General features: G+C 41.5%; 1 protein-coding gene across 1 annotated transcript in view; it reads left to right on the forward strand.

The window, feature by feature from the left end:
- The window catches only part of DNAJC21 (DnaJ heat shock protein family (Hsp40) member C21), a 30,660-nt gene extending 24,216 nt beyond the window's left edge, over nucleotides 1-6,444 (forward strand). Inside the window, exons 11-12 of the mRNA XM_055422190.2 lie at nucleotides 1,302-1,377; nucleotides 1,862-6,444. Of these exons, the coding sequence (XP_055278165.2) occupies nucleotides 1,302-1,377; nucleotides 1,862-2,029 (244 nt within the window). The 3' untranslated portion in view covers nucleotides 2,030-6,444. The remainder of the gene's footprint in view (nucleotides 1-1,301; nucleotides 1,378-1,861) is intronic.
- Nucleotides 6,445-14,509: the final 8,065 nt, after the last annotated feature.

The following is a 14,509-nucleotide window of genomic DNA, read 5'->3' on the forward strand; positions in this document are numbered from 1 at the left end:
TGATATTTTCAAAGCTGGCTGAATACTGCATAGTGTTGTGTTACACTCCTTATCAGCATCTTTTTTTTTTTTTTTTAATATTTTATTTACTAGTATTTATTTTTGGCTGTGCTGCATCTCCATTGCTGTGCAGCCTTTTTCCTCTAGTTGCAGGGAGCGGAGGCTACTCTCTTGTTGTGGCGTGCGCGCTTCTCATTGCAGCGGCCTCTCTTACTGTGGAGCATGGGCTCCGGAGTGCTTGAGTACTTGCGGCACGCAGACTCGGTAGTTGCGGCTCCTGGGCTCTGGAACACGGCCGCAGTCAGTAGTTGGGCTCACAGGCTTAGCTGCTTTGTGGCATGTGGAATCCTCCTGAATCAGGAATTGAACCCATGTCTCCTGCATTGGCAGGTGGATTCTTTACCACTGAGCCACCAGGGGAGCCCCATTTGTCAGCATCTTTTAAATGTATACACTACGTAACTTAATACAGACTCCTAGGTTCTGACTGAAGAATTGTATACTTATGAAGTGCTTGACAGCATTTTAACTCATTGGTTATGACCCATCCCATCTGTTCTGTAAACATAGTTGCACTCAGATTTTACCCTAAGAATTTGGTTAGCACAAATGAGGGAAGGTATGAGAGCACTAAGGAAAATGAAGATTCACATAGCAGATTAAGTGGAGGGATGTTCTGGAGTTGAGTTAAAGCAGAACAGGAGGAAACTGAATATACCAACTGGTAGTCTCTGGGTTGTAGAATACAGGGGAGAGAAACTCGTCACATCAACAGAAAGACATCATCTTTTAATAAAAGAAAATGCTTTACATTTAACAAACTTATATGAAAAATGCATTTCTGTGTCTAAAATTTTTTGTCATTTCACTGTGGAACTGGTGAAATGTTTATCATCAGCTAAATCAGGTTTAACAAGTCTCTTAATGTCATAGATTATTTGTGAGCACTGCTGGTTGGCCATGAAGATGGTTTGCTTCAGTAAATGGAGTATCAAGTACTTACATTTTTTTTTTTTTTTTACGAAAATACACTGAATAGAGGTCTTGCTTTATCTTGTGTTTCAACTTTTAAGTAACTTCCTTAGTTTTTGTATCAAATTTGGTATCTAATGTTACCTCTAAAGTTGTTTTTTAAAGTTGTTCATTTGAGATGTGAAAATTAATTCACTTCGCCATTAAAATGAATGAATTTTTCTTTAAAATGCACGTTACTCTTTGGAATCTTCTTGGGTTCTAGATGACAGTTAAAAGGGTGGTACGTTATTATTGAATTAGTCTGAATTCTTTCATTTATTTTCCAGTGTTTCTAAACCCAAAGGAAAGAAAGCCAAAGATACTAAAAAGTCTGTCAGAGTACCTGCTGAACCACAGACAATGGTAGGTCCAAACAATATTGAGAGCTTTTCAGTGGACCTTGTTTAAACAGTGTAATCTACATTCTCAACTCTAAAGATTTAAGTGTGTACCTGGTGAACCCTTCACCTGCTGCATACATGTGGCTCCATCAGCAGTTTTCCTTGATGAATGTAAAGTTTATTCAGAATATATGTGCCACTGACATTTTTTTCTTTATGGTAAACAGAGGCACACCGAATGTATCAGACTATACCAGAACAGTTTCTATTGTGTTTTTCATTACTTTGAAATCCAGGGCCTTATCTTTATGGCATGTACTCTTGAATTCTCAGGACCCTTAGAGTTGATGGTATTGATTAATGGAACTCAGCTTCCAAGAACAGTTGCCTCTGCTGAGTCTGTCTTGGTATTTTGCAATTGCTTGGTATTTAATCTCAACATGAAAACATTGCTCTCATATAATAACACTTGCTTTTATTTATGATTTTTTTTTTCCCCTTCTCAGAGTGATGTGCTTATCAGCTGTACAACCTGCCATAGTGAATTTCCATCCCGGAATAAACTTTTTGATCATCTAAAGGCCACTGGTCATGCAAGAGCACCTTCATCCTCAACATCTTTGAACAGTGTAACAAATAGTCGAAACAAAAAAGAGAAACGTAAAAACAGATAGAAATTCTGCCAATGCTTTTTTCTTTCAGTTGTCTCTAGATTTTGAAACCAAAAACTGAACTGAAATCATCTAGAGTTAAAATTTCAGTGATCTGCAATTTATTTCTTTGTGGAAAATTATTTTTTATCTTGTAAAAACATTTTTTTGTTTAATATATATTTTTTAAACATGTCATTAGTGACTGAATTCTACTTTTGCCATCTGAAATTGACTTGAATGTCCCAAAACAGGTAAATATTGTAAAGTATGCATTCTTGACTTTTGTTGGCTCATGTGGACAGATATGTACAGGGAGAATTAAATTATTTTAACACATACAAATTCTCCTTTCTACTTTATTTCGTGAATTTCACATGAAGTATTTTTATATGATTCAATGCTTTTGTGTTTTGTTTCATGATCTGTTGATGACTCAGATCATTTTAAAATCGTCATGGATTTTTTTCCACCTGATACCATGACTCCAATTCTAATTTAAAACCATTTCTAAATAACCTGTTGTTGATTAATGCATTTTACCCCCCTGGAGGATAATGATAAGTGGAAACTAATTGAACATATACTGTTGTTTTTCAACAATAGTATTTCTTCAAGGTATATCTGTTTAACTGGAGATTTTACTGGTAATTATCAATAGGTTCACTCATAGAGTTGTGATTTGACTCATAGAGTTGTGATTTGACTCACAGAGTTGTGGTTGGACTCATAGAGTTGAATCAAATTAATTTATAGGGTGCTTCTCATAAATGTGCACAGTGACAGGTATAAAGCATGATGAATTCAGGTAGCCCATGGTTCACAGTGTATTCTGACTCTTTAATAGAGGATATTCTTCCTTGGATTTTGTTTTCACTGTTTTCAGAAGTTATTTGTTTTTTCATCATTCAATGGAGAGAAAGTTTTTAAATGAAAGATTGTTCTCCAGGGCTGCTATCTATGCCATCTATTCTGTAGCAAGGATGAATATTAAATCAAAAGGAATAGGGAGAATCTTTATGAGTGTGGTTGAGTATGGATCAGTGACGAGTCAGTTTTTAGGATGGATTAAATAGGCAGTGCTTTTAGCTGAACTTGAAAGTAATTTTGAACTCACTCGCTTTGAAATATATACATGCTGTTCAGTAAGGTAAATTCTCTCCATATATCCTTGAATCATCAAATGAAGCAATCTTTAGTGATGCATAAACCGTGAAACACAGGGTCCCTGATGGCAAGTTTTTCTGAACTGTTCATAGATAATATTGATGATATGGATCCATTTTGTGCGATGGACTTAAAAATATGCATTTTTGGCTGAATTTTTTATCTTTTTCATTTTAGATAGGTGTTTATTTTCTTTACCTTCTCCTCTTTCTATCTAACTTATTTCTAATTCTTTCTAATTGTTTTCCTTCATTTCTTGGTCCCTTTAGGGGAAATAGCAGCCAGTTTTCTGTCTTTGGTCTTTTCCTCTCAAGTTTCATCTGAACACTCACCACCTTCCTGTAATTTCAGCAAGATGAGTTGGTCATAATCATGAATAGGGATATTAATGAATGGGAGGGCATATTAGTCACAGGTTACTTGTTGTCAGTAAAGAATTGGAAGTCATCTGGAAAGGCAGATAGTGTCCTGCAGATGCCCTTCAGATCTCCCTTGCTTTCCATGCAGTTACCAACCCTGCAGGTGTATTTAAATTTATTCCTACTACATGTGAAGATCGGTTGGGGTTACTTGTCAGTTTTATTCTGATCGCCAAAAGTCATCCATCCTTTTTAAGAGAGCTTCATCAATTGTGATTGGAAATTAGGTTTCACATCTCAACCTGTGTGTGTTGCTGATGAGTCATTGAACGTCTCTGCACTTCATGTTGCTTATGTCTGACTCAGTTGTTAGCATAGTAATATTGTCTCCGTTTATCACACAGGATTATTATTAAGATCAAATACAATAGTATATGTGAAAGTGTTTTTTTAAATGCAAAAACTTGACACACAGTGTTGTTGAATTTGGATAAATTAAACCTTTTCCAGTTAAAATATTTGCAGATAGCAGTATATGTGCTGAATTAAATGTGCTTTAAGTTTTAAGGGAATTTCCAATCTGCTTCTGAAGAGGAAAATAGAAACATATGTTATGCCAAGGGTAAAATGTTATTTTTGGTGACTTACAGACATTCAGTTTTGTCTGAGGCAGAGCAGAATATTGAAAAATATTCGAGCTCATATTTTACATTGATCTCATTTAAATCCAGTGGTAACTACTATCTTGATTGAAATTAGCTCAGGTGTGGATGATACATCGCTTGTTGGTTCTGGAAGGAGAGTGTTAGGGGAAATAATATCTACAGAATCCATTCAGTGATACCAAAGCTTGGGTTCTCCATAAAGTCCAGTGAGACTTTCCCTATTTCAAAATAGGAGCAAGTATCCTTATCAAAAGCCCAACACGAGGAAAATAAGATTGCATTCAAAATGAAAAACATCTGCAGAACAATAGGCACCATAAATAAAAAGACAAGCCTCATTCAATCTGGGAGAAAATGTTTATGATACATGTAACTGACAAAGGGTTAGTATCTCAAAAACATGAAAAGACAAAAGAACCTCCTATAAATCAGTGAGCAGTTGACAGCTGTGCATTAATATGAAGTAGTTATGAAAGTTCAAGACCCCTTCTAACAATTGAGAAGCCCAAACTGGTTTTTTGTTGGTAGGTTATATCTATTGATAGTTACTCATTAGAAATTAAAATAGAGGAATTTTAAAAGCATTAGCTTATTTAAAATAATACATGTTAAATAACACTTAAGGAAAGCAACTTTTTCAAAATGAAAGTTTACTGAGAAGAGAGGCATTTGTTTTACATTTCTGAAGATTTCTTTACTGTCTGACTTAATAGAAAACAGCTGGGTTCCCATAGCTGCTTCTGCAGTCAGTCTGTTGCTCTGTGTTTTGTGTTTTGGTGAAAGTAAGTATATGAAGAAAATCGAGCCTCCTGTGGATAGGAAATTGGATAAAGAAGGACCTTGGGGGCCATCCCTGGATCTCCCAAGGTCCTCAGATTACACTTAGAACTGCTGCATTAGAAAAATGGATTAAAATATATGACCAGAAAAGCTTAAGTAGTCAAAATATGAAAAGGGGATCATTATCAGTGATAATCAGGGAAATACGACTTAGTCGTTTCATGTGTTCAGATGGGCCAAAGGCAAAAAAGTCTCATGGGATCAAGTGCTGGTGAGAATGGAGAAATGAGAACAGTGCTTCAGAGTGATGGTGTCTGTCTGTGACAGTGGAAGATGTACCCCCTGACTTGACAACTGCAGGGTAGACTTAGAGGCTCACAGTGTCTGCAGAGTCACAGCACGGGGACTGTCACCCAGGTCCCACCCCGGAACTGCTGAGTGAGTTTGGGATTAGCACAACTTCTCGGGTGACTCCTTGCAGCTTGAGAAGCGGCACTCTAAGGAACCCATGTGCAGGTGGACAGGAAGACAGTGGCTGGTTACAGCTGAATTGCTTGTGTCTGGAAAAATTTGGAGATGGACCCTACATTTCCATGAACAAGAAAAGAAATCAATTGCATAATGGGTAATTAGATGGCAAATGAACAGTTAAAATGAGTGAACTTGATATGTAGCATCAGTGGCTGGCCCTTAAAAAAATATTGAATGAATATAAGCTATCAGAAGGTGACATGTATGCCACTTATATGTAGTTTTTTTTAAAGTACTTGTTATTTATACAGAGAAAATACAGAACCATCAGTGGAAAACATATCATTCAGAAAAGCAGTTGCCTCAGAAAGGGAGGTAGAGGAGTGGAATGGGAGCATGGCAGCAAAGGGTCCGCATCTAAGCCAAGACCTTACTAAGATCTGAAGGAAGATGTTAGCACTGATAGAATTCTGAGTGGTGCTAATGAGGGTTTATTACTCTAGTACCATGTTTTCATTAAATACTTCAAATATCCAGAGAAATACAAATTAGTGATCCATTTCTTGTTAACAGAAAATAAACTTGCACGAAAGGGGAGATGAAGGATTTCAGGTCTACATTTTATTGCTGGCGTATTCCATAAGCTCACTGGCAGAGGCTATTACTTACTTGTCTCTCTCAATTCCCTCCTTCTTACAATTCTGATTTTTAATTGGGTCCAAGCCACCTAGAATCTAAAGATTACCTTCCCAGCCTCTCGTGCTGCTAGTTCTGGCCAGTGATCTGAGCAACTTTGGAAACGTGTCCTCAAAGACGTGGGAGGTCCGTGTTCCTTCCTCCACCAGCTTAAATGAACAGGTAATGAGCTTCCAGCTCCTCTTCTGGGACCATGAGTCCTCACAGGAAAGTGTCGAAAGCGTCCATCCTTGACTCTCTGAAGGACCCTACGAGCCCCCAGACTACCTGCCTCTCTGCGTTCCAGAGAAATAAACTGCTTATTGAAGCCTCTGTTGTTTTGCATTTCCTGTCGCAGGTGACTCACGTCCTGATTGCTTTTTTTTTATTGAAGATAGTTCAGTCCTTGGGTCAGGAAGATCCCCTGGAGAAGGGAATGGCTATCCACTCCAGGATTCTTGCCTGGGAGATCCCATGGACAGAGGAGCCGAGTGGGCTACAGTCCATGGGGTTGCAAAGAGTCGGACACTTCTGCGTGACTAACAGTTGATTTGCAGAGCTGTGTTAATTTCTGCTGTAGAGCAAAATGATTCAGTTGTATATGTATTTTTTCTTTTTTATATTGCTTTCCATTATAGTTTATCTCAGGGCATTGGAGAAGGAAATGGCAACCCACTCCAGTGTTCTTGCCTGGAGAATCCCAGGGATGGGGGACCCTGGTGGGCTGCCGTCTATGGGGTTGCATATAGTCGGACATGACTGAAAGCAACTTAGCAGCAGCAGCAGCAGGATATTGAATATTAGCCAGTTGATTCTTATTTCAGCGTGTATACAATTCCCTCCCAGTATGAGAGGTATGGTTTCAGCAGCAGTGAGGATGTGGGCTCTTAGCTCTGAGTGATCTGGGATTAAATTACAGTGGCAGCACTAACTGTGATCTTGGGCAAGGTGTTTAAACTCAAGTCTTTTTAATTTTTTTTTTAATCTGTAATATAGGGGTGAAATCAACCTTTGGCAGATTTGCAAAGGTGAAAACCTGTGAGCACTGTGCCTGGCACATAGTGGGCATTCAGTAACTATTAGCTTTTACTTACTTTGAGTAATCGCTTCTGTTTTATAATTTTCTTGCTTTAACTTCACTTTGGTTTCTGAAATCATCTAATGGAGTGGTAATTTGGGGAGAAATCCATAATTATATTGATCCTATGGTGTATTTATTTTTCAAGTACTAGTTTATATATTGGAATTTTTTCTGGCTCAAATAGAACAAAATTTGTACAGGCTAAAGCTAAAAATATGCTGTTTCAATGTGGTCGCTTGACACTAATGGAGGCTGCCTTGTCGGTCAGTGATCCTAATGGTATTAGAAGACTCAGTACATTTGTACAGATAATTACTTTGCCATTAAAATAAATCAGGGCCCCAACATCATTGATGTCTTTCCAGATACAAAATGGCTTCTGAAAATAGAAAAGGTTCAGATTATCCTTTGCAGTATAAATAATTTGAATGTCACTTAGAGAAAGTTTCTAGCAATTTCAAAAATGAAAAGGTCATAGTATTTCCAAGTATTTAGATAAAATGGCATATAGCTAATCTATCTCTTCAGGTACTTATTTTCAAATTTAATAGTAACTCACACTTCTGTGTAGGAGGTAACAATAGTCTCAGCATATTTCTCAGCAGAATTCCCAACAGTTCCATCCAGTAGTGGAGTCCATCTCTTACGATGCAGCTCCCTGTTTCTGGGAGGGCTCTCTGCCAGAAATGCCATAGAAGGATGCCTGCCCTGGGGGTGGGGGGATTCCCTGAGGGACAGCAGGGTCCTGGGCTGGGGTTCCCTGCCCGCAGGTCAGGGGAGCCCCACAGTTTGAAAAGTCCTCTGGCAAGTGAGCCACACCACTTGCCACTGGGCATTCTTTTAAAAAGCCAGTATACCTTGACCCAGAGGGAGGATAAGGGAAGGAGGGAGGTGGGAGGGGGGTTCAAGAAGGGGAACACATGTACACCCGGGGCAGATTCATGTCAATGTATGGCAAAACCAACCAATATAATTAGCCTCCAATTTAAAAATGTCAAGAGAATGTGCTGTTGCCATAGGTAGCACTTTGGTAATAAAAGTTGAATAGCTGTCATGAAAAAAAAAAAGCCAGTACACGCATATATTTTTTTTCCAAACTTGAATCAGGTTTTAAAAGTGTAGGGCCAATGCAGATGGCAGATGACTGCAAGGAAACAGGAGAAAACTTATTCAAAGTGGGCGGGCCCATTGACTGTCACGCTTTAAGCTGAGATACGTGTGTTCTGGGTCAGCCTGAGAGAAAGCTGAGCCGCTGGAGAGAGATGTCCTCAGTGCTTTCCACACCCCCCACTGGTGCATGCATGCTCAGTCATGTGTGACTCTTTGCAACCCCATGGACTGTAGCCCGCCAGGCTCCTCTGTCCATGGAATTTTCCAGGCAAGAATACTGTGTGGGTTGCCATGCCCCGGTCCAGGGGATCTTCCTGACCCAGGGATCAAACCCATGTCTCTTATGTCTCCTGCATTGGCAGGCAGATTCTTTACTACTGAGCCACTTGGGATACCTTTATACCAGCCGCCCCACCCCCACCCCCTTGGCTTCCAGTGTTCACTGCCCTCATGTGCCTGGAGATGGACCCAAGGGGATCCAGTCTCTTCTCCCTCAACCCAGCTGTTCCTTCCTGGGATCTTCCCAGTCCTGCTGCCCAAGGACCCTGCCCACCTCAGGTCCTAGGTAATGGAATCCTTGGAGTAGGCATGTGAGGTAGCCTTTTGAGGTTCCTCAAAACCGAGAGGCAGAGATGGTATTTCTTCCACTTACACAGAAAATCAGTGTGGAGACACTGTAAGTCTTGAAGTTAGACTTACATAGGTTCAGACCCTGGCTCCAAATGTATAAGTGGTTAACTAGGACATACCTCCACCAAACTTTGAGCCTGTTTCCTTTAATGTAAAGTAGAGAGGTTAATAATACTCATTTCATAAGTTAGTGGTTGTGGCTCATGGTAAAGAGTTTGCCTATAATGCACAAGACCCAGGTTTGATCCCTGGGCCGGGAAGATGCCCTGGAGACGGCATGACAACCCATTCCAGTATTCTTGCCTGGAGAATTCCATGAACAGAGGAGCTTGATTGTCTACAGTCCATAGGGTCCCAAAGATTCTGGCAGAGAACCCTGTTGGATAGTCCCAGGAACAGGGAATTCATGTTCCGTTCCGTTCCGTCGCTCAGTCGTGTCCGACTCTATGCGACCTCGTGGACTGTAGCCTACCAGGCTTCTCCGTCCATGGGATTCTCCAGGCAAGAATACTGGAGTGGGTTACTGTTTCTTTCTCCAGGGGATCTTCCCAACCCAGGGATCGAACCCGGGTCTCCCGCATTGGAGGCAGACGCTTTAACCTCTGAGCCACCAGGGAAGCCCGTGTTAAGGCTGTATAATGTCACCCTCCTTATTTAACTTATATGCAGAGTACATTGTGTGAAATGCCAGGCTGGATGAAGCACAAGCTGAAATTAAGATTGCTGGGAGAAATATCAATAACCTCAGATACACAGATGATACCACCCTAATGGCAGAAAGTGAAGAGGAACTAAAGAGCCTCTTGAAAGTGAAAGAGGAAAGTGAAAAAGTTGGCTTAAAACTCAACATTCAAAAAACTAAGATCATGGGATCCAATCCCATCATTTCATGGCAAATAGTTGGGGAAACAATGGAAACAGAGACTATTTTTTTGGGCTCCAAAATCATTGCAGATGGTGACCACAGCCATGAAATTAAAAGATGCTTGCTCCTTGGAAGAAAAGCTATGCCAAACCTAGACAGTGTATTAAAAAGCAGAGCCAAAGGTCCATATAGTCAAAGCTATAGTTTTTCTAATAGTTACGTATGGATGTGAAAGTTGGACCATAAAGAAAGCTGAGCGCTGAAGAATTTATGCTTTCAAACTGTGGTATTGGAGAAGACTCTTGAGAGTCCCTTGGGCTGCAAGGAGATCCCAAGGGACTCTCAAGAGTCTTCTCCCCTGAATATTCATTGGAAGGACTAATGCTGAAACTGAAGCTCCAATATTTTGGCCACCTAATGCGATGAACTGACTCATTAGAAAAGACCCTGATGCTGGGAAAGATTGAAGGCAGGAGAAGAAGGGAAGAGATGGTTGGATGGCATCACCGACTCAATGGACCTGAGTTTGAGCAAACCAGGAGATGGTGATGGACAAGGGAGCCTGGTCCATGGGGTTGCAAAGAGTCACACACAACTGAGCGACTGAACAACCACACTGGGCCCACCCAGATCATCCAGGATAATCTTCTCAAGACCCTTAAGTTAATCACTCTGCACAGGCCTTTTTGCCTTGTGAGGAAACACTCAGAGTTTTCAGGGATGAGAATGTAGACGTTTGCGGGCCGGAAGTACATTCTGCTGCCGATCATAGGCTCCTCACTCATGGGTCATTGCAAGGACTAAGATGTTGGTAACTGTGGAGCAGGAAGCTCTCAACCTGCTGCACAGCTGTCCTGCTGGCAGGTCTTAGGTCTCAAGTAGACTGTGAACTTCCTGAGGGCAATGAGGGACTTGTCCTCCTTCTCTGCCCTATACCATACCCAGGATAGTGCCGGAACCACCGCACAGCATCAGCAAACCTCTTGTCGGATATTTTAAGTGCACAATCCATGTGTGGCTCTGCGTGCAGCTGGGCCAGTTCCAACAGGCTCTGTCCCTCCATGGAGCCAGGTCCCAGCTGTGCTTATGGAACAGTCATCCAGTGCCCTGCTGTCCATCAAACAGAAGACAGACCCGCACTGGCTCTATACACACTTGGTGAGAAGTTGAACCATAAAACTTCCTGTAAATCAAACCTACGAGCTTTGTGCAAGCCTAGCGTTCTCCATCGGGCGCAGGATAGGCACAAGTTCCTGCATCAGCATCCACATGACCCCTCTAAAGCGAAATCATGCAGCTTTGAGATTACAGAAGCATCCAATTTGGTTTTCTTTTTAAAGGAAATTTGAAATTTACCAGCTTCTAAATATTTTCCTCAGACCCTTGCCTAGTTTATAGGATACAGACTCAGGATCCACGAGAAATGGTTACAGATGGTGGTTTAGTCACTAAGTTGTGTCCAATTCCTGCAACCTCATGGGAGGTAGCCCACCAGACTCCTCTGTCCATGGAATTTCCCAGGCAAGAATACTGGAGTGGGTTGCCATTTCCTTCTCCAGGGGATCTTCCTAACCCAGGGATCGAAGCCACATCTGCATTGCAGGCAGTTTCCTGCATTGCAGGCAGATTCACAGATAAATTTTAGGAAAAAAAAGATAAAAGGTAAATGAGATATCTATGACTTGTATTAAGAATGTAACTGGAACAAAATAGAATGGGGGAAACATGACTCAACCATAAGATGTGGAAATGAAGTGGAGGTTGAGTGGACAGCGACATCATTGAGTCTGGGTGAAGAGAATGTCTGCTGATCTCAGGATGGGTTCATAGCTGGGCAGAGACGTGAGCGCGAAGGCTTGCTCTGCCCACCCCATGCTCAGTGCCAGGTGCTGCCCCTACAGGAAGGCACCATGGGCAGGAGCACTGAGAGTGGCAGTGTCCGGAAGGGTTGAAAAGTTTGGAAACACTGATTCGAGAATATACTGGAAATCAATCAAAGGTACTTAGCAATATTTAGCTGGAGAAGTGACATCCTGGGGGAGCTAAACTAGGACTCTGTTCCCTGCATCACGCTCATCCGAAACCTCTCCTCCTCTCTGCGTTTCCTAATCCTACCCTTCCTGCAAGTCATTCTTGAAGCTCAGGCACACCCCTCAGGTTCCTGGGACCTGGGGGAGGAGACCAAATGGACACCCACACACCATATGTTGAAATGTTTCAGAATTATACCAAGTTAACAAACTATTGGGTTAAATATGCTTTATTCTACCTTGGTCCTTATGACTTATACGGACCCAAAAGTCCAGGTTCAGACCAAGTTCTCAGATTCCTTGCCTTTCCTACCAGTATGTGGTGGCATGGAAAGACCTGACCTCTGACTTCTTGCCTCCCTTGCTTTTCACCCTCAGTTCCATCTTGCTTCATGTGCGTCCCTGTAGATATCCCAGCTCTCATGTCCAAGTATCTAGATCACGTAGTCTGCTGTACCAGGAAGATGTCCAGCATTTGAGCTTGGAGCCATTTGGGCAGTTGTTCAGTCGATCAGTCACGTCTGATTCTTTGTGACCCCATGGAACTCAACATGCCAGGCTTCCCTGTCCTTCACTATTTCCTGGAGTTGGCTCAAACTCATGTCCATTAGGGCTTCTCTGGCAGCTCAGCTGGTAAAGAATCTGCCTATAATGCAGGAGACCCTGGTTCAATTCCTGGGTCAGGAAGATCCGCTGGAGAAGGGATAGGCTACTCACTCTAGTATTCTTGCCTGGAGAATTCCATGGACTGTATATAGTCCATGGGGTTGCAGAGTCAGTCACGACTGAGCGACTTTCACTTTCATGTCCATTGAGTCAATGACGACATCCAACCATCTCATCTTCTGTTGCTCCCTTCTCCAGGGACCTTCTGAAATTCTGGGTTCTTGTGGATTCCTTACTACTGGAGAGTGGCCTTGCCAAAGGAAAACCGGATTGGGACCCCTCTAAACGGGGGCCCAGAGGAGGAGTGCCTATTGCCTGAGCATTCAAGCAATATTATTTAAGTGATTCCTTTTCCAGGAAGATTTCCCTCAGTCAAAGCAAGTGTTTCTTCCCCTGACCTCCTCCACCATTTGACACTTATTATCTGCTCCCTCAAGAGCAAAACAGTGGAATTTGACTGCAGATGGTGATTGCAGCCATGAAATTTTTAAAGACGCTTGCTCCTTGGAAGGAAAGTTATAACCAACCTAGATAGCATATTAAAAAGCAGAGACATTACTTTGCCAACCAAGGTCCATCTAGTCAAGGCTATGGTTTTTCCAGTAGCCATGTATGGATGTGAGAGTTGGACTATAAAGAAAGCTGATCACTGAAGAATTGATGCTTTTCAACTGTGGTGTTGGAGAAGACTCTTGAGAGTCCCTTGGACTGCAAGGAGATCCAACCAGTCCATCCTAAAGGAGATCAGTCCTGGGTGTTCATTGGAGGGACTGATGTTGAAGCTGAAACTCCAATACTTTGGCCACCTGATGGGGAGAGCTGACTCATTTGAAAAGACCCAGATGCTGTGAGGGATTGGGGGCGGGAAGAGAAGGGGACGACAGAGGATGAGATGGCTGGATGGCATCACCGACTCGATGGAGGTGAGTTTGAGTGAACTCCGGGAGCTGGTGATGGACAGGGAGGCCTGGCGTGCTGATTCATGGGGTCGCAAAGAGTCGGACACGACTGAGCGACTGAACTGAACTGAACTGAATAACCCACTCTGTACTTCCGGGGGCCAGCTCTGAAATCACTCTACACTGGAGGGCTAGAGGGGAACAGAAACACTTAGTGGAGGCTGCCCTCTGCTTTGACCCCATGAACCATTTTCAAATGGAAACTTCAGCTTCTTAGACCCAGTGTCTTATTTTCTTTAAAATTTAATTAACTGCAAGTGTAATTCTATCAGTATTATCACAGCCATACCTCAAGAGAGAATGCAGTCAGGTCTTCCCGCAAAATTATCGCCCTTTGCCTACTCTAGGTACTTCATATAAATATTTGTACAGTATTTATTCTTTTGTGACTGGCTTGTCAGCATAATGTTTTCAAGGTTCATCCATGTTACAGTGTGTATCAGAATTTTCTTCCTTTTCAAAACAGAATACTTTTGGGATTGTACCACATGTTTATTCATTCATCCAGTGATAACATCTGAGTTGTTTCCATCTGTTGGCTATGTAAATTATACTGCTATGAACATGGTTGTGCAAACAGATGCTAGAAATTCCTGCTTTCAATTCTTTTGGATCTGCACCCTGAAGTGGAATTGCTGACTCATGCGGTAATCCTGTTTAACTTTTTGGAAAACTGCCATACAGTTTTCCATAATGGAAAACATTCCCAACGGCAATGCACAAGAGTTCCAATCTTGACATATCCTTGCTAACACTTGTTTTATTCTTTTAAATAGTAGCCATCCTAATGGGTGTAAGTGGTACCTTACTGTGGTTTTGATTTGTATTTCCATAATGGCTAATGATGTTGAGTGTTTTTTTTATGTGCTTATTGGTCATTTGTAGTTCATCTTTGGAAAAATATCTATTCAAGTCTTTTGTCCGTTTTTGAGCTGAATCATTTTGTTGTTGAATTGTAAGTTTTTTAAAAATATATATTCTGGATATTTAGCCTTCATCAGATATAAGATTTTACAAACATATTATCTCGTTTCGTGCCTGCCTTT

This window comes from Moschus berezovskii, chromosome 18, assembly GCF_049115385.1.
Source record: "Moschus berezovskii isolate FMDL1 chromosome 18, NW_MosBer_1.0, whole genome shotgun sequence".
Classification (NCBI taxonomy): domain Eukaryota; kingdom Metazoa; phylum Chordata; class Mammalia; order Artiodactyla; family Moschidae; genus Moschus; species Moschus berezovskii.